The 24212-nt window shown below is 39.4% G+C and overlaps 1 protein-coding gene across 12 annotated transcripts in view; it reads right to left on the bottom strand.

Annotated features, from left to right (window-relative positions):
* The window catches only part of MAGI2 (membrane associated guanylate kinase, WW and PDZ domain containing 2), a 755689-nt gene that overhangs the window by 55679 nt on the left and 675798 nt on the right, over window positions 1–24212 (bottom strand). For 6 of the 12 annotated variants that reach the window (XM_027811483.2, XM_027811484.2, XM_027811488.2 and 3 more), the window contains 4 exons: window positions 17330–17421; window positions 11377–11569; window positions 10283–10369; window positions 8010–8258 (listed from right to left, as the gene is read on the bottom strand). In XM_027811483.2, coding sequence (XP_027667284.1) covers window positions 8010–8258; window positions 10283–10369; window positions 11377–11569; window positions 17330–17421 — 621 coding nt within the window. Of the gene's footprint in view, window positions 1–8009; window positions 8259–10282; window positions 10370–11376; window positions 11570–17329; window positions 17422–22909; window positions 22952–24212 lie in introns of all 12 variants that reach the window. The other 6 variants (XM_027811485.2, XM_027811486.2, XM_027811491.2 and 3 more) reach the window with 3 other exon arrangements.

Genomic DNA, 24212 nt, shown 5'->3' with positions numbered 1-24212 from the left:
TTTTTTTTTTTTTCAAGAATCCTATTATTAATGCTAAGAGTGAGCACAGAAACCAGACTGCCCCTTTGCAGGACAATTCATTTCTCAGTTCCCTCAGACTACACAATGGATGAGACTGTAAGGGAAAAATATTATGGTAAAGAGGGATTTATAAAGATTTTTTTAACTGTTAAAAATATGAGAAATCAGTAAAATACAGTTTCTATATATATAAAACATAGAGTCATAGAATAATAGAATATCTCAAGTTGGAAGGGACCCATAAGGATCACGTCTAGCTCCCTGCTCCTTGCAAGACTACCTAAAACTAAACCATACAGTCCCTCAAAATAGCTATATAGGATTTTTCCCTCTAATACTATCAAGTTATCTAAAAGATGGTACTCGAGAGTGATATATATGAATAGCTGCTTTAAGAAAAAATAAATCTTTCCAGTCTAGCAGAGAACAGCAATGCTGCAGAAGCATTTCCTAATAACAGATCTTATGAGGGGATCTAAATTTTCTGCAGTGTGGTTTGTAAAAAAATCCTGACTTCAGGAAGACTTGAATCCTGAGAGCACCAAAGCTTCTAAGATACTTGAAGCCATCAACCTGTCCCTCTAAATCTCTCAGATATTTACAGCATTTGTGTCAGGAACACAAACTGACCTAGCACTGGCACCTAGCAGCTGATGCTTTCCCAGAAGGTAGTTAATTGTGCAATGATCAGCTGTAAGCTCATTATCCAAAGAGAACTTATATTAAATTAAATTAGAAAAAAATGATTCAAATGAAATCTTTGCATTTAGAAAGTGGATAAGGTCTGCTTTCAGAAACTTGCCGATAACATCAAATTCACATTTTTCTCTGTATTATTATTTTTTCTTGATAAAATCATCCACTTTTGCTCTCCATGATCCAAATTAACACCCTTCCCATACCTTCATGTCATAGAAAAGAGAGACTAAATCCTGTGGCGTTACATCTGAGGGTTCATATGCTTGGGTCAGCTGTACACAAAGCCAGAGCAGTTACTGAATACAGATACTGCTTTTAATACTGTATAGATCTATCAGCCTCTTGCTTTTTGGAAATAAAAATGATTTCTCCTCACTTGGGAGACCTATATGCTAGAAATAGCTGATTCTAAGAAGATGTTACCAACAAATAATGTTTTTCTGTTTGACATCAAGATTTTTTTTACATCTATTTAGACATTAAGTGTTGAGGCTGTATGTTGTAGAAAGCAACTTTCCTGTTTTTTCCCCTTTATAGTAGCTAAATGTCAAAAATGATCAGTTTAGGGAAAAAAACTGAACCTCTACTTTACCTATTAAACCCTCTGGCAGACAAATTCTTGCAATCTTTTCTAATGTTAACGGATATTGGTAGTAAAACAAGCAAATGAACCTTCCTGAGCCAGCTGTCCTTTTCAGTTATACAGCTGATCACATGAATATTTATCATATCCTCAATTCTCAAAATGTACAAGTGCTTTCATTCAACCAGAAGGCTCCAGCATATCAGATTTTAATTGGGAGAATATATTAGATGTAAACATCCGTAATTTCATTGCTACTGAATAATCCAAAATTTGGGAAGCTTGAGCATGGTGGACTGTCTATCAGGGCTAATATTAGAATCAAGATAAAATATTTTCCTGAAATTGATGGGCAATTTTATGTGACACTCATTTAGAGAATGGAAATCTGTGGCATGCTGCATACTTGCAGATGACAATAATCCCTTTTGTTTATAAGGCTGATGACCCTATGAATTGAAACATCCCACTGTGTGCTGATACAGAGCATACTTACACGAATAACACAGGCATAAGAAGCTAGGTGGGAAGGAGGGCACACACCTTAGAAATCTGAAGATCTAAGAAAAGAATAATGGAATTTAGGCACTTTAATTCGGGATTCTCATGAAAGCAAAATGGGCCTCGTGGAATCATTAGCAAAACCTTGATTCTCTTCCCAGGTTTGTGCTAAGAAAACTCACAGAATCTATCTTTTGAAAACTCAAGAGCAGCACCACTAGGTTAAATGACGTATTCAGGAACGTCTGGAGGGTAGAAGTCATCTAGAGAGGGGAGTGATGTGGTTAAGATGCTCCATGCTCTATTTTCCAAGAAATATCAAGTAGCCAATTGAGTATTTCATGCCTGCAATCTGCAGCTATGTGTTTTCAGTGATATTAAAAATCCCTTCCACTTGTTAAAGTTAGTTCACAATTATTAGTTTGCATATATTGATTTGAAAAACTAAATCATGTAACAATTTCTTTGAGCTCCAAATTACCCTGTCAGTTAAACAAGGTTAGAAAGTGTGTTTTTGTAGCTGAACAGGCATAAGAACAGCTCAAACCTGAATATCAAAGCTAAGTAGAAATGAGAAACCAGACTCTTTGCCCACAAGTTGCAAGTACCTTCCACAGGGGACTCAGGCTACAGGTGGCTTTTCACTGCTCTGTTCCCAAGATCTCCAAGGTGGGGCAGACAGACATACTCATTTCCTAAGCTCTGTTTTCTTTAGAATTTGCAGATTGGTCACAGAAAATTGTGTCCCCAGGCACCATCTTACCCAGGAAGAAGCACGGGTGAAATCGCAGCACAAATAACTGTCTCAGATCATACAGTTATCATTGATCAATAAGCTGTTTTTTATCTCTAAACTGCAAGGCGTTCAAAGAAACTCTGCGGCTGAATGGGACTTATTTCAGAAAGCTGTTTTCTGCAGTCAGCAGAGGCTTATCAAGGATTTCTGGGTTTTATTTAAGACTGCACATTTTGAGGAATGAGAGAAACTTCTTTCATTAGACTCCCTTTTATCACGTTTCGAATATCCAGTAGTCATTAGTATATGCAGTGCAGGGGCAAATTAAATCTACAACTCCTCCTTAGATAAACAGGAGGAAGATCATAACAAGTACGTATAATCACCTGCCTTTAATTTTTTTTTAAAAAATGTTTATTTATTATGCTTGTATTTTCGGTTTGTTTACACTTCATAACTGTGCTAATTGACAGTACCTGCTACAGTAAAATTGATGGAAATATTGCCACTTTTCCAATTTCACTGGAAGTTGCCAGTTAATGAGATCTGTTTGCAACACATGGTTTCTTTCTACAGAAATTAGGGTGTTAAGAGATTTACAGGGGATCACAAGTTCTTCTAGACGAAGCTACGTCCCAAACACATGAAGTAAAAGCAGCAGGAAGATATAAAGTAGGCAGGAACAAGTATAGTCCATAAACATCTGGGACAAATGCACCCAGCAATCTCCTTTTGGAAATTTCCAGCTGCCTCCAAGTGCTTTTCCATGGGATGCAGATAGTGAACTTATCTTGATACCCTAAAAAGCTCCACAAGAATGGGGTTTTTACCGCAGAGGACACACACTATTGAGTATTATCCTAAATGTAATGTGAAGAGTAGGTTAATTAATTCAGTTTCAGTATTTTGGCTGCAATGTGCACAGTACTGTTGTGTGAGGCAATGCCACCCCGGGCACAGCTGTACTTCCATAGCCTCGCGTGCTGCTGCAGGATGCTGGGGACTCGGAGGGGACAGTCCCAGGAGGAGCCCTTCCTTGCAGAACCACACATGCTGCAAGTATTTTTATTGGGGGAAGCATGAAGGTATTCCTCATGACAGGAGTTCAGAAATGGGCTGCAGTTTGCTCATTTTCATTACTTGACTCTGCAACTGAACCAGGGCGTCTAAAAAGTGTTTGTAATTTGGTGGTCAAAGGCAGTTGCCTGAGAAGATGTCCACAGAGCTGTGAGGTTAAATCAGTCCAGATCCACCCCAAGCTAAAAGTGCAAAACCAGAGTTAGCTTCCAAGCATTCAGCTGGGAACACGACACTGAGTCCTCTGAAGAAATCCCACTGGAGAGGACAAAATTTTGATAAACTATGTGTGGCCTGCATAGAAAAAGAAAGCATGGAGTAAGATCAAATTTAGGTGGCCTGTCTGGAGAAGGGATGAGAGCCAAAGCACCCTTTAATGTTGGGACAGGGTCTGGGGGAAAGTATGATAATATGCTCTAGGGGCAGTGGAAGTTAATCCTTTCATTAGGAACAGGTCAGGAGCCTGGCCAGGTGTTCTTAATCTCTTCGCACTCCAAGTTCCTCTGCACTCTGCACCAGCCAAAATGACTTGCTCCTGGATGTACGACCTCAAACAGTTTTTTATTTATTCACTTTATCTTTTTTTACTGGAACAATTTTGAAGCATGTCTGACCTTGTCTTTGCCCCTGCTTTGCCCTGTGAAATCTCTTCATTCAATCCTTGTCATTCATTTTCCATTCCAGATCTGCCCCACATCTGAACGGTAGTTTGGTGCAAGATAATCCCCTGTGCTGCGTTAGAGAACATTCCAAGCAATGCTTTGACAAAGGGGAGACAAAATTTCTACCATTATAGAGCAGAGGAAAAGAAAAGTGTCACAAGAATTGGATGTTTAAGCAAGTACCAGCAAGTAAAAATTGCATCCAGATCTAAAGGCTGGCTCCAAACTACTTAACAGCAATTTATTAAAATGACAGCTACTACAGTGCTGCCTGTATTTCAGAAAATGTGAAAAAAATAGTCTGCCCCCTAATCACGTCTGTAGTCTGCCCTCACTCTGTGCCTGTATCAAGGCTAAAAAAATACACAGTATTTTGAAATTTTCTGGAAGGCAAAGGCAGGTCTGTAAATCAACAGTAACAACAAATTCCTTGCAAAAGCATGTCTACAGAAAAGTTGACCAAGACCTTAAGCCTCTTGATACAGGAATGACATCCTTAATTTTGGGAGTTCCTGAGTCTTTCGTGGCTCTTTTCCCAGTCAGAGGGAGCATGAAGCACTTGTAATAGGCTACGTAGGAGCAGCGCAGCACATCCCCCCTCCGAGTTTGGGAATGGGATACGAGACTCAGCTAGAGCACTACTACTCTGACTGCATGGGGTGGCCCTACAGCTTCCCAGCCAGAGCAAGTGTGAACTCTCCTGGCAAACAGAGGGTGTGCTTTTGTGCACCCCCTTGAGCTTTAGACCAACTGCAAAGCAGCAAACCCATGAACCTGTGGCTCTGAGGCTAGCAGCAACTGTTGGAATGATTGCCTCGATTTTAACAGTGCGTGAAGCACAAGTACCCAGTGACACAAGGTTCCTGCTCCTGTACTCAGCAAGAGCAGTTGTAATTTGTTGGATTATAAACCACTGTTTATAAGTGTGATTTCAAGAACAAGGGAAATACTTTCAGCGCTCAATTAATTGCCTTCTTGAATAAAAGCGATGATGATACTTACACTTCTAAGACTTCAAACCTTTTGCTTTTACAAGAAAGTAGAGAAGGGAATAGAATTATCAAAATAAACGTTCTTAAATCAAAGGAACTCTTCTTTGCTTTGCCCTGAGGATACTCCCAGTGAGCTGACTTCTTAGGGTATGCTATTCCTAGTAGTGTCTGGCACTACAAGATATTTCCTTTTCTGTCCTATTTTGCCCATTTTGATTCTTTCAGAATTGCTTTACAATTACAACATCAACATTTAACTATGTATGTTTAGCACAGGTCTGCGCGGCATCATGCTGTGCCACATAGGGATATATGAGCTGGCACCAAGCGCACAGTCTCCAAAACCAGAAACACTGGAACTATAGTACATTTCACCCAATTAACATACTGCTGCTATGAGTGACTACCAAGGTGCTTGACATGGTGCCTTGCAGATCTGTATTTCGATACCGATGTAAGCTAGATTTTGGACATTACACGTCCTACATCCAGTTGATGCTTTCCTACTGTTAATATGCTTTCTACCCTGACTGTGGATTTTAATCAAAATATTTCAGTTTTTTTCAAGATGGAAGGGACCTGAGGAGGTCTCAGTGCCTGCTGCTAAAGTTTTTCTGGTCTGTCTTCTACCAAAGGGCCCCAAACTTGGATGCTGTTTTCAGGTCCTAATGAGTGCTGAGTAAAGTGAGATAATAATTTCCCCTCAATCTACATGCTATGCTCCTGTTAATGCAGACCAAATTACTTCACTCAAATAAATATTAAGTAAAGAAAATGAACCTTCCTTAATCTACAAATAGTCAAGGATTTTTAGACTGTTTTTATTACTGATGACAGATTATGTGACTTTCAGCTTATTTTTTCTACTACAGTTTTGAAACAGAATTCACATACAAAGGGTATTTTCTTCTCCGTTCTGCCACTGTTTAAAGCAAGTGTAATTTTTTTTGGTTCATTGCTGTTCTTCTAAACTTAGGATTTGGGTGCTCTTTGGGATCACTGAAATTCATTGCAGTTATTATTTGAATAAATTCGCTTGTCACTTCCACAGTAGACTGTCATTTTCCTTTACTATTGGAGATGTTCAGCTGAGGTTTAACAGTGGCTACCTGTGTAGTTGCCTGGGGAGAAAGAGAAGTCCCACAAGAACAGGCTGGGAGGCGGGGGGGGAGACAGAGCAGAATCTTTAACCTGGGTCTGTTGTCTCCATCAGAATACTCCAGTTGCAGAACATTTGGTTGCTTGGGCATTTTGTCTTTCTCTTCCTCTCCTCTTTCCTTCTCTGACTCCCCTAAGCACAAACCCTATCTGTGAAATAATTTTCTTGAAAAATTCATGACTGACTTAACCAATTAATATGTATGTATCCTGATGTCCTCTACGCATTATTTTTTCCCCTGTCTGATCTTTTGCAAAGAACTTCCAGTTGGCTATTACATTCAATAAAGTGAAAACTCACGAGTTCCAAGAGACTAATTATCCATGAGTTTGTTACAATTTTAAATCTGGCAATAATCAAATTTTACAATTCGGCTGAGGTGATATGAAAAGCAACTCTTAATAACTGCATGATCATGAAATACTGCAAAAAGTTTCTGGAGTTGATTTGGTATTGTGATCTATGGCTTTGACAGTACTCTCTTGGTTGCTCTTCTGTTACGAATTTAGAAGTGTGAAGTTTGGCCCTAAAGGTTGAAATTGTGGTTTTATTTCCTCAGGAACCAGTTTTAAGTAAAAGAACAGTTCCATTTAAACATGTTTTGAATGCAGGGAAAGGACTGCATTAGGTTGCAACTTGCAAAATGACGAACGTTCTTGCTTATCTTGGTTTTTCAGCAGTGGTTAGCATTCACAATTGCAGATGGGCTTGGTGGAAGATGTGAATGTCTCACAACATAAAGCCTTTTATGCTTCCTCCTTCCAATGGGCTCAGCTCTCAGCTGGTTAAATGCCATTTGAAACATCCAAGGGTGCACCTGTGCCTGCAGCTGCCACTACCAAAGGGTCTGAGTCTCCTGTGGGTCCCATGTCACATCTGCCTGACCTCTCCCCAGACAGGACATCTCAAATGGCACCAGATGTCTATATTAAAGCAATAAAGTTGAACCCCAGGAAACATTAGTTTTCTGGACAGAAAGTGAGCTATAATTAAGGGCAGATCCTGCCACTATATACGGCATCTCCCTGTACTCAGTTGCAACTTTTATACTATCTATACTCCAGCCAGTTAAAAAAGATCAACCTCTCTGCACCAGCATTTAATCAGTTTTCCCATTTTCCAGTTGCTCTGCAGTGCCCTACCTGGACAGCTGCTGTCATGGGGTTTGCTGTGATCCAAGTTTTTATTTCAACTTCCTGAACTCCATCTTGATTAAAGTATAATTCAGTTGTGTGTGGGGGAATCATTTATTCATGTAACCCTATTGGTTACCTGCAGAGTGTCTCTTCGGGACACAGGAAAAGAGAAAATCTACTTTATAGGTGAATCCTGTTGTACTCTGACAGCCAAATGAGCATGAAGCACAGAGCCTCAGAGGCCAGAATAACCTTTGGTTTTGTCCAAGACACAACAGACATACAAATAGTGCCCCTGGAAGCAACCTTGAGAGTCTCTTCAATTTTAATCTCTGCAGCAGATGAAATTTTATTAGCAGATGTCATGGTTTAATTAATTAATCATTTTAAAAAATTTGGGGCAAACTTGGAAAAATATAAACCAAAAAATGTGTTTTACTTACTTATGGTGGACCCAGATTCGGGCCTGTTCAGTGAGCTGATGATAACAAAGCCAAAGCCTTCGTTCTCCTTGCGGTGGATCACCACGTCATTGGTTTGCAGGCTGTGAGAAGTGAAGCCCTCGGGGGGTGTAGCATTGCTACTAGATGCAGCGTGATTACTGTTAGCATAAGTAGCATAGTCACTTCTTGGAGAACTGTGGTGCGTAGACACCGAGCCTGGGCTTCTGCCATTCTCTGGGCATGGTTCTCCTACAACATAAATCACACTGGTATTACAGTCTGCCTTGCCCAGTGGCTCTGTGACTTACAGTACATTTGCTAATGCAACATGAATACAGTTGACTGTCCATAGCCCAGACTACTGCAAGTATTCAACTAGGAGCTGTAATAGATGCAGAGAGACAGAAATCTACACAATTATGCAAAACATTCAAGGGCAATCAGATAAAGCGAGCAAGAACACTCACTGCTAAGCTATCTTAGCTTAGAGGAAAGGAAAGTAAGAAACAGTGACTATCTGGATTGCAAAAACATTAGCAAGCGCTATTCCCTTGTCTGCTGGTTGATCTGTCATCAAGAGGAAAATGTGACCGTCTAATCCAATATGAAATTATTTGTGTCTGGATTAAAAGAATTCAAGCAGGCAGCTAACATACAGCAATTAGGATTAGCTGCATAATGTTCTTCTTACAAGTTGATTAGCACACTCAAAAGCTGTTCATGGAACAGAGCAGTGATACAATGAAAAATAATAATCACAAATAGTTCTTCTGTGGGTGTCGTGACAAAAGCAGTGGTCGTTTAAAGGTTTTGAAGATGCTCTTGTATGGTGAGTTTGAAAGGGCAGAAGTGAGAATGGAGTCCATCTACACTTCAGTATCGCTTTGGAATAACAAGAACAGGGAGTAAGTTAAATCCTGTGGGATCACACACTTTTTTAGGAGAATCATTTTGGCAACTGAAAACAGTAAAGTTATTCTTCCAGATGGAAAAAAAAAAAATTATATTCTTCACAGATCTAAGTTATTTACACAAATCAGCATTTATTGATAGTTTTAATACAGAACTTTCTGATGAATGTCAGTAATATGCTTTCTGTTCAGAGCAATGAGAGTGGCAGGGTCATTCTACTGAACATGTGAAGAGTTTATGCATACACACATACATCCTAGGAAGAGAGCTTGCAAATTAGACCTTCAGTGTGTATATATTAATAAAATAAACATCATCCAAGGACAAGCTGTTGTTTTCTCAGTCAGGTGTGTCCTTTAGCAGTCCTTCTGCAACTATGAAATAAAGTGATTAGAGAGAATAAAGAGGAAGAAAAACAATTATTATATTCCTGCATTAGAATTGAAAATCTCCAAGAGTTATTGAACCAAATCTGCAACTAAATGCCATAGTCAGTGACAAGAGAGATCTCATTTTCTGGCTGTCATGTTTCAGAAAGCTGAATAGTGTTTATGTCAGTGTGGCTGCAACAGAAAGGAAATTATCTTACCCTGCAGAATGACCAAGAGCTGGCTTGGCCACAAAAGAAAGCAACTGGATGCTATTAAGTGTAGGAAAAGAAAGATAAAGGAGGGAAAGTTTAAATGGCTATTCGATTGTCAGCTGTGAAATAGGTATTTATCAGGAAAATTCCATTTGGCTTCTGCCTGTGAAAAAATGGCATTTTAATCCTCATTGTTCTGAATACCACATTTTCCTAATCAAATTGTTTTCCAGAGCATGTGAACAGTGATTTTCTGTTCCAGATCTGGGTAAACATCTGTGCAGAAAGGTGATTCCAGGCAAGGGCTAAGATAGGTACAACGGCTGTCAGGCAGGTAAGGAACGCCCCAGATCCCCCTGTTGTATACATTCGCGCTAGCGAGAAATTCATATGAAATCAATTGGCCTGATGTGTTAGTACAACATTTTTCAGTCGTGCCCAACACCAGAGATTTTAAAATCTTTTTAAGCTTATGTTGTAACATGCTAAATTAAAATCCCGTTCAGCTCCTGAAATGCTTAAACATTAACGAGTTACACACTATACTCTCCGGTGCGGCACTCTCAAGGCCCAAGAATAACTCCAGGTGTTTTACCAGCTTGCCTCATCTTCTGTGCCAGGAGACCAGACTCTCTAATAGACCCTTTTATTTAATATTCAACAAGCAGCAGTGAAGGCTGGCATCCACTCTGTGCTAACCCTCTTGCTAATTTTGCCTGCAGTCTGTACAGCCACCTGACCCGGGAAAGGTGCTAACCGCAAGCACTCGGCGGATTACCTTGGTTATTGGCCATTTTCCTAGTGCTGGGGGAGCTGCGAGGGGGCGTCGCGCCGGACGGAGGGGGACCTTTCTGGCTGGAGGACTCTGGAGTCAGTAACAGAAGAAAGTCAGTCCCGCGAGAGTGCGGCTGGCAGGGAGCTGCGGCGCCGCAGTGGGAGGGGGACTGCGAAGACGAAGGTGAGTGGGAGGGCGGCTTTTTGGCAGGGGAGCGAAGGGGAACGGTGCAGGCAACGACAGCGGATCTAGGGCACGGGGAGGCAGGAGACAGGACAGGCTGGGAACGTGGGGCTTTTTTGCTCATTTCTGGTGCCTCAGTGAAGTGTACTCGCCACAAACATTTTAGAAGTTCTTAAATAAACTTCTTGCCTCGAGTAAGCCAAGGTTGCAACGGAACGGCAGCAAATTCTCCCAGTAAAGCCTCAGTAGATGCTGCCACACGTTTTACCGGGTTCCAGTGTTTTTTGATAATTGAGACCGAGCTAGTTTAAAGGTTTAATTTACTTCAAATTCTTCATATTGTTTTAGGTTTATTTTCTGAATGTAGCTGCTTGAAGGGAGGACCCGGCCCTGCTCCTAGGAGCCACCTGTGCCATACGAAAGGTTTTCAGCTAGCTTGTGCTGCTCTTGGAGGGGGAAACTCCAGGTGACATCAGTGAGACCAGAAATGGGCTTTGAACACATACGAGAGTGAAATGAGGTCCTGCCCTAAACAGTTAACAATCTTTTCAGCCTTTCTCTGATTGCTTATTGACACACTGAGCTTTAACAGCTTTAACTTAGGTGAATGCTTTGTCCCAAAAGAGAACAAGAGGAGAACAAGCACAGACCAAGACAGCATGGAACAAATCCGGAGCACTCATGAACACCACACTGGCATTGGCAGTATTGTTTCAACTTCCAAAGGAAACAACAGTCATCTATAGTGTTTTTGTCACAGAAACAAGGCACACACATACAATTATTCTTGCTTCAGAACAACACAAACATTCACTTTGATTTTAATTTTCTCTATTTTTTTTAAAAAGAGCACCTCTTTGTGCTGCCAGCAGCGAGATCTGATTTTCCTTTCACCTTTCCCAGCCTTCACTCACCTGTGGGTAGCACCTTTCTCCTCACAGTAAGATTCACTTGCCCGTTTCGGGCAGCATTATGCATAAGATCAATCACATATCGGTGGGTTTTGCCAGCCACTGGAATCCCATCTACATACACCAGCTCATCACCAGGATGGAGACGCCCATCTCGGTCTGCTGAGCCCATGGCAATTACTGCTCCGATGAGAATCTAGGCAGCAAAGAAACAAAATCCTGTCATATATACACGAAGCTTCCAACTTAGTGCCGTGGATATTGCCATGATTTTCCCTTTCTTTGGAAATTAAGCTAGTGATTCAGTGCAGGTGAAGAGATCTGTGTGTGTCTGAAAGCTGTGCTCCTCCTCTGTAGGCATGGTGGAAGATGCTTCCTTGCCTTTTGTAAGAAGGCGTTTCCTACCTGTGTAGAGTGATACACCTGAGAATCCTGACCTAAGCATGATCTACCTGATACCTTCAAATCAAGACAATCGGTCTATAAAGAGTGTTGAATTTATATAGACTATGCTATGCAGGAGATCAAAACAGATTAATTCCACCTAAGGGTCCTTTTGACTTAAAATTAGTCAGTCTGCATATTTCTTATCAAAGGTTCTTCGCTGCTGTGTGATTTAAGCACCTGGACTAATACACTTGAGGTCAGTAGTGGAAGTGACTGAACTACACAGAGTTTACTTTGGGACTCTTTAGGGGAAAAGAAATACTCTATTAAATGCTGTTACTCATAATTAATAATTGCTCAGGTAGTGGTTGATTAACAATATGGAAAAAGAGGGAAAATGTCAGCTTACTCTGGGCAGATGTTGTTTTCCCAAATCAACATTTAAATGTGATTTGTATGGGACATAAGGTGGTAAAAAAATCTGTTCAAAACCTTTTAATGACTTTCTCCACTTTCTATGCACATAAATTCACATAATTTATTGGAAGAAGACATATATATTTTCCCTGTGGAATAACTGGTAGAAGAGTTGAGATTGATTCAAACAAAACCTGCTTTCTTTGAAAGAATATTAAAGCATTCACAAAGCATGTTCCAAATTTTCCTTTCTCTTGTTCAGAGTGAGAATGAGCACAGAATGATGGATATGACACACCATGTGACAATCTGCTTTAAATAATAAAAGATAAAAGCTATCAAGTATTTCTTTTCATGAGGATCTGCAAAGGCTAGATGTAGTAGTCATGCAGGTGGTCTGGTGGTTTTTTGTGGTCTTAGCTGCAGAGCTGCAAGTATCCCAGCAGCGCGTTTAAATGAAACCCCATGTGAAGCCTGGAGAATTTTGCGCAGTTTCTAGCCTCCCTTTGGCTCACGATTGCTTTCAAAACTTTGCAAAGAGAGAACACGATGCGGTGTTTTCCTGCTTCCTGGTGTTCCTGGGATCCTGTTAAGCAGTGTCAGGCTGAGTTGCCAGAGAGACTTTCAGGTTCTCCATTCTATTCATCAAATAGTGAAAGAATATACCTCAAAGCAAGCTTTGGAAAATACTTTGTGCAAAATCCAACTATGAAATATGTATTTATGCTTCTTTACTGAGCAGGAAAAAAGCTGTCCAAAGCTACATTTAGCTAGAATTGCAAAAGTATTCTCAAAACTTTTACATTTGGGCATCTCATGAGGAAGAATTTTTTCCTAGAAGAGGTGAGTGACAGCCCTCTGCAGCTTGGAAGGTCGTAGGGACTGCCTTCCTCCTTTGGTTTTATTGAGCATTTGAAGTTTCTTGATAACTGGCTGCCAAAGAATTGAACAATTTGTGCATCCTTAACCTTTGGAGAAACACAAATACAGATCACAGCCTGGCAGGTCATCAGTATCTACCGCAAAGTGAAAAAACTCTTTCCAGTTTTGACTAATTAAGTAATTATTGCTGGTACTTCACATGTCCACAGCAGAGTGTGATTGCATTACTCATCTCAGTGGTGGAACTGACTCCTAAAAGAAGCAGCAGAGTCCTACTTCAAACACTTCAGGTAGGTGTCTTTGTCAAGATAATGGCCACCATATCTCTTATTTGGTATATTTGATAGCAAGAATAACTTAATTTTCCTTCTTTTTAATTTTCTCTGTCTGAACTTGTTTCTCATCCTGTATCTGTTCTCATTTTATGGCTGAGTAGTTTCCATCATAGTTATAAATTCTACAAGCAAAACACAATTTGGAAAAATATTTACCAGAATTATATTACCTCTGTAATGGAGTTTCATACTGGCATGAGATTGCTTTGAATGTGTGAGGAAACGGTGACATGGAGCAATATAGACTGTGTTGTAGAGAAAAGGGAAGGTTTCACCTACTGTTTGAGATTAAACATGAGAAATGTTTGGATTAGGAATATTGTGACAGAGGACAATCTGAAGTTGAAGCCTGAGTCTACTAGCTCATACATGTTAATTTGTTCTAATACTGAGTTTCTTTGTGCTTCTTGGTAATTGTTTGACCTTGTGTTTCAGTTTCTCTGGAACTGTTCTCAGTGGCTTCACAGGCACATAGTAAAATTTAAATAATACACATAAAAGGTGTGACTCATCTCACCTAATTTTAAGTGCCTGTGATGTCTAAACCCAGGGCAATCATCTGAACTCTAATCTCTGCTAAAAATAGGAGTTCCTAAGGTGTGGTCTGCATTATCCTGACATTTTGTTCTATGGACATCTCTTATGTCTTAGAAATGTCTGTTTTTTGGCACCAGTCAGAAAAGGAATATAGACATACATCTTGCAGGCATTTTTGAGGAGAATCCCAGTCAATCTATGTTGAAAAGGTGAAACTCTTAGTGTAATTATGCATATGTTCCTGTGATTTTGAGTTTGAGCTGCAAAAATGTATCCAAAATACTTCTCTGCTTTGGGACAGCAATTTGCAACTTCAGTAAAGTTCCAATTTACATATATTTGCAACCTTTCAGTGATATTATAATTCACTGTAGTAGCATCAGATTCTCTTTAACTCCTCAAGTTACTGGGAGATGTGATAAATACCTGTGGTGGTATGATCTCATGAGATTTGAGAGATGATTGGAACTGGCACAACCCATAGTCTTGATATTTGAGATTTCTCAATAAATTTAAGTCTTTCCTTTGGAAAGCATCCTTATGCTTACAAATATGGAAAGTGGAGTAGTCCAGCAGCACTTTCCCCATCTAAGGTGCCAGGTAGCTGATATAACTGGAAAAGAACTAAGCTGCAGTCCCCCTATGGTATTACCCTTCCAAAAAATCTTTGGTCGGATTCCACTTCTTTGCAAAACTCATCGCCTTATGCTGAAGAATCCATACTCCTTTTTAGAAATGAAACCACAAAGACAAAAGGCAAAGAAAGCTTCCTTTTGTTGTGCATTACCTGACTGCACAGCAGGAGAGCTGAAACAAACATTTCAAAGCACCTCAGTTCTTGCTTGATAGGGAATGCAGGGGTTTGGAGGACAGGCAGAGACTGCCTCTCCTTTTCTGGAGGTGAAAGGAATGGGAAGCTGCAGGTGGGCTGTCCATGGGGGAGCAGGGAAGCAGTGGAGAGAAAACAGAATTAAGAAATCTTGCATTTTGAATACAAAACAGATGGAAACTAAAAAAGTGGAGTACATCTGTCATCTTTATCGCTGATGAATTTGACCAATTAAATCAAGTAGATGGGCAACAAAGAGGGACTGAGACTTGAAAAGTTCAGCAACACCTGCTCTAAGGAGGTACCTTTTTGCCTTGTAGGCTCCTCAGCCTCAAGCTAGGATCTTATTAATTCCTGAGGACTTTGAGATGTGGTTTGTGGGGTGACATAAAACCTGTTAGATTGAGATGTCTGGGGGAAAAACGCTTTTGTAGTTGCAAGTCCTGAAATAGATATAGCAACCTTGAGGCTGAGTGCAGGCTGAGAACAATTGTTCAGCAGGACAGTGAAGTGCCTTAGAAGGTGGTTCAGAGGAGGTAGCATTTTTGGTCCTGCTCTCCAAAAATAGCAAGGTGCTTATCTCTGCACTTGGTATCCAGCGATGACTCTTTGACTCTGGACAGCAAAGCCAGGTCAGTCCTTTGCTAAAAAGAAACTAGAAAAAGCTTCTTTTTTTATAACAGCTCAGTGCATAATGCATGTAGCTGGGAGGCAAAAGATGCATTTCCAAATTCCCACTCTACCGGATTGTTAAGCAGAGACATAAATTCAGGTCTCCCACAACTCCAGCATATATTCTTAACCATCAGAATATCAGATATTCTAAACCAGTTTTCTCACAGTCCTTTAGGTTGAAATAATTCCATTTTTTATAAATAATAATCTTTTAGATGAGGCACTTGAGTTGTACTTTGCCCCATGAGAATGTTGTAAACCTCCAAACCGCAGTGCCAATCAGACACTCAGTCTGTGTCTACTTAATTATCCATTTGTAATGAAAAAAGCACTAAAGGAGACACCAAGACAGACTTTCCCAGAATACTGAGCAGCCTTGTAGCCAGGGACACTTTCCTGGGAGGTGGCAAATGCCACTAGACGCTACTATCTGAAGCAGGTAGAGGGATGTTTCCAAATCTTCCACTAGTGCCAATTCTTTGCAGGTTAAAATGATAAAATGGGACATTTCCTCTAGCTCCTAACAGATTTCCTTTTTGGCTTCACCCAGTAGGTGAGCTTTGAGAACCTATACTGGCTGGGTGATCCAGAAAGGACAGGAAAAATGCTTAGTTGGAAAATGTGCAGATGATGGTTCAGTGGCTTCTTTTCACATGTGCTGGGGCATGCTCCGTGGAAGACAGTTAGGTGCCAGAGGGGTTTCAGGCACACTGAAACTGTAGATGATGAAACAGTGTTGTTTTGGACTCCTTCTGTGCAGCTATTTCTTATTTAGCTTTGAAAATCTATTCCAGAACACCCTGAAACAGGGTCTCTGCATTTCAATCAGCACTTCAAGCACTGTTTTTAGAATACAGTGCATTTGTTTGTTTTTGCAGGAGGCATCAATAAACTATTAATATTTATCAGTACTTCAACAGATGTTGACGGTTTTAAAATAGAGGACTCTGTTTCTCAGAGCCATGCATTGGTTAATGTTAATGCTTGAATGACAACTACACTGTTCTGTATAAATCTGAGTATGGAATGTACAAATCTATCAACTAGATATACATTATCTCAGGACTCAAACTCAGATTATGCATAAGGTTGTGATTATAAAATGTTATCATTATTGACTTGGGATTAGTCCTCACTGATAAATCATAGTTAGTTACATCATTAGAGTTATTCTGAAGGTGTACTAGTTCTGACTGCTGTCTCAAAAATTATAGTATTTATATAGATCACTAATTTACAATTACTATTTTTTATAAAATGTGTACGTTTCCTTTAAAAATTGTGTATGTGTTTTATTTTATATTTTATTTCACCTGCAATGTATCTACATTGGTTTTGTTACCTGTTACTTGATTACAGGAATGCCTCCATCCTAATGGTATAAAGCTACCTTCTTTGTGCCTGATGCATCACATGATGTTGTCTTCTAACCTGGAACATGGACTACAGTTCCCTGGTGGGGCCTTCTGTGTTTCTGGAAATACACTGCATTGCCAATGGTATCTTTTAACCTTATGCATATATATAGATATAGATATGGTCTACCTACATTGAACACAGTTATACAGCCTTACATAATCTGGTTTTTAAAATCTGCTATAACTCGGTTTTGAAAAGTCAAGATTAAGAGATGCTAGGTCACACTCTGCAGTAAAGGGCTGAGTGATGCACTGTTTCTAACTTAATTCCTTCTGATTCTCACTTAATGTACTGCAACATCTTTTAGTTGCAGATAACCTGGGAGTTCTGTCTTTTTCTATGGATGAATAAAAAAGACATTTTACTTACAGGCTTAATACGGTGTTCGTTTGGGTCCAGCTAGGTAGCAATATTTATCTGACTTTTACACACATTTTAGAGTTATAAAAAGGAAAGTCAGGAAGAAATAACTCACAGGCTGCCCAGGCTCATCTCCTCCCAGGATCCTGAAGCCAAAACCAGACTCCATTCTCCGAAGGTGAACATCCAGCTCCTTGTAATCGGGACCTGGTTTAAAGAGAAATCCCGCTGAGCAAAGCATTTTGCGTTTGTCTCAAGAGTTTTCACCGTCTTCCCTCCCACCTAATGGCATCCTGGTTAGAGCTGGTGAAAACAAATGGGACAAAATGTGTTGTACACAGACAAGGAGACTTGAAAATGTAGGTATCTCTTGGAGGATGGTTATGTTCAGCAGAACACACTAAACCAAGCTAGAACACATTCACAGGAGAAGAGTACTGGAAAAGTCAGTCCAAAATAGAGGTTATAAAGGCGTCTTCTTCCTACAACTGACTGCTTAATATACTGCTGTTCATCCACCGCTGGTATTTAATTTGTTTCCTTGCAGTTCATTAAAACCTAAAAAGAATGAACTGAAATGGGAGATAGAGACACATAGAAAAATTATCAGTCCAACTTACAAAAGATGAATAATCATTACAGGCCATTTTAGTCCCACATACAGATAGAAAGCAGTATGTCTTTTTTATGTAATGTAGCTTTTAATTACTCCACTTTCAGGTAATACTCTCAATAGTTTTGACGAAAGCTATCATTATAAGCCTCTGAGTCTTAGGGTTTAAATTGAAAGCTAACATCATTAACTTGAACTCCTTAATGCTACTCAATTAAAGTCTCAACAGCTTTGTGAATCATTAAGATTGTGCTTCCATATGCTTGTGTAACTTGCCTCTAAACATATATTCTGCCCTGAAATTTATCAGCTGAGGAACGTAGTGTTTTTTAAAAGTCAGTTTCTTATGAAGGTGTTTTTAGCTTCATTTGAAAATGTCCATTGTTTTGGGTCTCGATGCCATCTAAATACAAAAAAGAAATTTTGAATAAAATTTCAAATAGTATAAAGTGAAACCACAAGCAGTTAGAGGACTAAGAAGTTGCCTGTTTTGACTTTCGCTTTGTCTGATGTTCAGAGCTGCTTTAGGCTCATCACCTATAGCAGGACAGTGATTCACAGGAATGATCTTTTGTACAGATCGCACTCTGGTCTATAAACTGTGACAGCTTTTGGCCCATGTCAGCTTGTTGCCAACCCCATCAGACAAAAAGGGATGAGCAGGTTTCTTTTGGCAAACTGTTCACAGTGTCTCCAGTTATGCCTCGTTTCCTCAGGAGGGGAGGGACTACAGATGGCTGAAACACAGCACTTCAGTGACTGTCACTTAGAGATTCCGTCCCCAGAGCCAACAGTGGACACCTCACAAACTGCTGAGTGGGGCAGATCCCAGCTTTAGTCCGGGATTAAAGCTGATTCGGTTTCAGTCAGGTTTTGCGAGGGCAGAGACACAGGATGCAGTGGCTCTATACTACGCCTGTGCAATAAACCCCCTCTCTAGACAGCAGCATGGTACATTATTCCAGCAAGGTATGTTGGTATGAGTGAGTCTGAATCACAAATACTTAAATGAGTAAAATAAAAGTATTACCTTTCCCTACCAGCTTGCTTCTCGTATATTTAGAAGTCAAACCCAAACAGATCCTAACAGCTCATTATCCTGACTTTTTTCAAGACATTTGATAAGTGCCTCAACAGTGAATAAAAGAACAAATGAAGTTTGCACAGGTACAGTGTGTTAACTTAAGGCAAAGGTTGTTTCAAAGCTGCGAGAGGCAAAGGAATTTGAAGATGAAAGCAATACCTTATCTTTACCTGATCTGCTGTGCCTAAGTGTAACGAGGATGGGGCTTAGTACTAGGGAGAGGGCTTTGTAGACAGACACAGTAGGATCATCATTTACAGCCCAGGTCTAGCCCTCAAAGGCACTGTTTCCAGCAGTCTGTCCTGAACCAGGCACCACCTTTATTTGCGCACACATGAATGAATATGCACAGTTGGGAATACATTAAGGAAGTGTAAGAATGTCAGGTTGTGAAGAACACATGCTCTGGCACACTGAGATGAAAACGTCCCTCTAACACATACATTGACAAAGCTCATCCAAACTGATTTCGGCATCAGACTCCAAAATAAGAGGTACTATTTTATTTTATTTTTAAGAGGCTGTTTTACTACCCATTTAGAATGGAATAGGCAAGACAGGTTGACCATGAAAAGGTTTAGGCTAAAAATACTGTATATGGGCATACTTTTCTATGAATTCTAACACAGTTTGGAAGCCTTTGGATTAACTGATGATGCCATCACACTTGCTCAGAAGATCCTTCTTTCCTAAATAGCTGGAAGCCCACAGAGCCCATTCTCTGTCAACGTTACCAGGCCCACTGAAAACTGCTTTTCAAAAATAATGTTCTTTCCTGTCCCACCAAGCAAACAAAACACGGGACTGGGAAGGATCCCTGGGTCATTCAGTCCAGCTCCCTGTTATCAGAAGACTCTGCAAGCAAACGGCACACAGACCTTGCCAGTAAAGACAAGCAAAGAAGACACTGGTACCTGAGCTTCTTTGTGGCCTTTGTCACTAGGTCACCTGCCTCATTCAGAACTTTCACTGATTGAATGCACCCTGTGATTTTACTTTTTCACAGTAATATCATACTATCTCCAGTAACTGAGCAGTATGCTTTTCTTCCGCTGCTGTTGCTGGTTGTTTCAGCTTTCATGCTTGGTATGATACGCCTCCGTTGGCTGCACTGACCAGCTCCCCATTGCTCTGGGGACAACTGCACCACAGACAGCCGAAGTTACATGTCTGAATGTGGACCTGGCTTCCACCCTTAGTTATTGTGCTGAGGTCATTTATGAAAATAACACAGAAGGCTTATGCAAGGCTCTCCACTGATATTACCCTTCCAGTCCGGAAGCTGTTCTTTTAGTAGAATTGCTTCCCTGCTTTCTAGCCATTCCTTTTTGCATCGTGCGCTAAGTACTGTATTCTGCAGGCTAACGTGAAAGTGCTTCAATTGTAATTGTCATTTTGTACAATGTCTAGTTGAAGTCTATATAGAATTAAGCATGCATCACTTGTTTGGTGTAAAAAATCAGCTACCAGGTGAATCTGACACAATCAGCTGCTGGCAAACTTCACATTAGGTCTCAGTTTACCTCCATATTGGCAGTTAGTCTTAAACTAAAAATACGTTGTAAAGTTTTGCTGCTGCTGCGATCCTTTTTTTCCTGTTTCTGAAAGACTGATAAGTTGTTCACAACTATGTGGTTTTTTTTTTTTTTTTACTGCAGGAGCTCAAGCTCGTTAGATTTACTGAAAGCTCCTACTATTTTGTGGCAGCAGTTTCAATATCCCTGAATGTACATTGATCAAGTATTCTTAACCACATAAGTGATTACATTTCATCTGGTTTTTCTTCAGTGCTTGCTTCTCTAGGATTCTGGTACTCTTTTTTCCTTATGAAGGATTGTTAGATAAACTAAATTTTGCCTTTTCTTTCTAGAGCAGATTTTGAGTTGATCAGACAAAGAAAATTACTTATATTTACAGAAAAATGACACTCCTGTGCCTTGCAATGTATTGCAAACTGTTGGTTAATATAACTTCATTATGGAAAATGTGCCTTTTTTTCTCCTTTGGTAAGCTAGATTACTACCTTTTGGTTTAAGCCATGTGAGAAGAAATGAATTGGTCTGCAGACACGGGAGTTAAGCCAAGACTGAATTAGCGTAGTCTTTTATAGTTTGCTTATCCTGAATGTCCCATCTCCTACCAATTTCACTTAGAGTTCCAGCTTAAAGCCAATATTTCTGACTGTGTAAAATGGGTATCCTGTGCAAGAATGACCATGTTTCCTGTGGTCCCTGGCCTCTCTGTGAATTTATATTAGAAAAAGAACTTTAGATTTTCTTGCTAGTAACTTCATTGTCTTTCTTTTTTTTTTTTTTTTTTTTTTTTAAGTTATACCATTTTGTTTCTTCTTTTTGTGTAAAGGAAAACTTAACTGATAATTTGGCCTAGGAAAGGAAAAAAATAATATTCATGCTAGGTTATAAAACCAGCTTGCTCCCCCATGAATTTGAGAATGGTATTGGACAAGCTGTGATCTGATCATTGCTGCACAGCGAGGACAGTAAAGAGCATTGGGAAATTCTGTTTTCTGGTTCCTGGATGACCAGGAATTTGCTTTAAATGTAAAGGTACTGAAATAAATCGTTACTGAACAATAGTGAGATATCATAGGTGAAGATGTGATTATCAGCTCTCAGCTACATTTCTGTACTGTATTCATTTGAATTGCTAGGTGATTTACACGTTGATAGGCGTACATGCAATTGTTTCTTAAGACTATGTAGAGAAAATATATCCTTGAAAATGATTAATTCACCTTCTGTATGAGTCAGGTTGCATAAGTGCTATGTAATTTTTATAGTGATAAACCTGGTATTTGGGATGATGCTGTAAATGTTGAGATGGAATTTTTTTTAATTAAATCTCTTCCATATTGCAATTAAAACAAGGACAAAGAGCTTTGTTGTAATAATTTTACAGTCTTTCTGGGTGTATTCAACTTTCCTGCTAAATATAAAATATAATTTGGATTCCTTTGCTGAAGATGGTGAAGATTTTTGTTCCATATAAATCATTACTATGAATTATGAATGGTGATTGACACAAATCTACAATAACTTTTTATCTGAGTTTCAGATGCTTTTGAAATAGGTGAAAAACTGGAAAACAGTCATGGGTCTGCTGATCTCCAACATGAGTAGCTTTTTAAAACACATACATATTTCTTCTTGATATTTATAGAGAGGAAAAGCTGATAAATAAAGACTGCAGTATAAAAATCAGCAAAGCAAAAAAAAAAAAAGAATTGGTGGGCTAACAGAATTATTCAATGTATAAACCCTACTGGGGTATGCAAAACTAGTCCAATATCATATTTAATTTACGCTGTCTGTCCAACCTGTGTAGGATTAGAACATAATTTAATAGGATTGTCAAAGCAGCCTTTTTTTGTATGGGATGCCTGTTTTAACTGTTCACTTAACATGATCACATTGGGAAACCGAATATTGCTGAGTTTTAAACAAGTCCATTGCCACTTTACAAGACCAATGTTGTTTCAAACACCCAGAAAAGCTTCTATTTTTCCAAAGTTTTTGCTTTTAGATTTCTATGGAACAAAACGTATGTATGGGAGCAAGGAATGGATGCGTCTACATAATACATCAGTTCTAGTCTTTTACAGATGAAGACAGAATTGATTTCAGTTCTATCCAAAATATTGCTTAAGCTTAAATTTGGCCGTGAGCTACAGGGATACATTCTAAAGTTAAAGAGTGAGCACTGATGTATGAAAGTACACATAAAACATTGTAAAACATACACAAAGACTAGCTGAGGAAAAAGAAATACTTGTCCTAGCTCAAAATGCAAATCTACTATAAAAAGTTTTAGAGTTAGCAGTCTACAGCCCCACAAAAGCTCATACAAAAAAAAAAAATGGTGACTGGGCAGTCGTGACTGGCCATTATCTAGAGAAATGATTAACAAAAGAAGAATAACTAAAACATAAAATGATTGACAACTAGTTTACAGAATAATGAATGCTGAAGAATACTTGCCAGAGGAATCCGCTCGAAAACCAGTCCTGGGCAGCACTTGTTCTGAATAGGAAAATGGGGAATTAAAGATGAAATACATTTCTCAAGTTACTCAAAGATGCAGCATCAACTTCTCTGATGTGTTTTGAATTACTCAAGTGCAATTTTTACTTTTTACTGCAGTTTGTTTTTTGTTCCTCCCCTGCTTCCTGACCTCTTAGGTAATACATGTACATATTCCTGCTAGACATAGACCTCCCTGTCCATTTCTATGCCAAGTGAAACAGATGGTAAGATGAAAATGTTCCTTTAACATCACATAGGTTATGATGAAGATAAAATTGTTTAAAATTGTGAAAGTTAGTGACAGTATTTGTGCTTATTCAATACAGCAATAAAAGGGAAAGTTTAATGGCTGTGTTTAGATGACTTGACCACTGCTTTAATTCAACCCAATTGTAAAATGTCTTTTATCATAAGAAGAGCAAGATTTTGCTAGATGGATGTATATTGCCAATAACAGCAACTGGTTGTACATGAAAGCAATTGAAGGCAAACTGATTTAATGTACTTTTCATGCAGGTAGTTTCAAATTATTTGCATTTCACTAGGTGAAATGCAGCAAATAACTTGATTTTTTTTCATATACAGCTACTTTGCCAGCATTAGAGGGAACTGGACAAGCCCATAGCTGAATTCACTGTCACACTTCCTTTACTGATTTTGAAATGTTCTGACTGAGAATTTATGTTTTATTATCTCTGCAGCATCCAGAGTGAATTGCAAAACATTCTAAACCAGAGGTGATTTCTAACGGCCTACCAACACAAAAAGGTAAATAAAGCAACAACACATTCATGAGACTCTAAATTAGAATATCGTACCAAGCATATGTCGTGGTATAAATGGGGTAAGGTCTGTCACATCAGCATCTGTAGGGCAGTGATGCAACATATGAATATGTATTATCTTCCTGAGCCAGAAGGAAGACAGAAGTGGATTTAATACTGTAAGTAGGTAGTTTCAGGCAGAAAGAAGGCAGAGAATGCACTGGAGGCCAGTAATTTTGGCTAATCCATCTGAAAATATGTGGATGTGGTGAGAGAAGTGAGAAGACTATTTCCTCTATGAGCAGCTCCTTACCACTTTGGAAGAGTTTGGACTAAAGCTACCTGCCTTCTGGTGGACTCTTCCTAGAGGCAGCATGGACTGTAATGGTAGCAGCTGAGTAATTAGCAGTTCACTTGAGTCAATACTGAACTAATGCTCTAGGGCAAAGATGTTTTCCCAAAAATGGAGATGGAGGCCACTGAGTGACTTATGA

Source organism: Falco cherrug, chromosome 5 (genome assembly GCF_023634085.1).
Source record: "Falco cherrug isolate bFalChe1 chromosome 5, bFalChe1.pri, whole genome shotgun sequence".
Taxonomy (NCBI): Eukaryota; Metazoa; Chordata; class Aves; order Falconiformes; family Falconidae; genus Falco; species Falco cherrug.
Note: the sequence above shows the minus strand (reverse complement) of the source record. Positions and strands in the feature narration are given on the sequence as shown.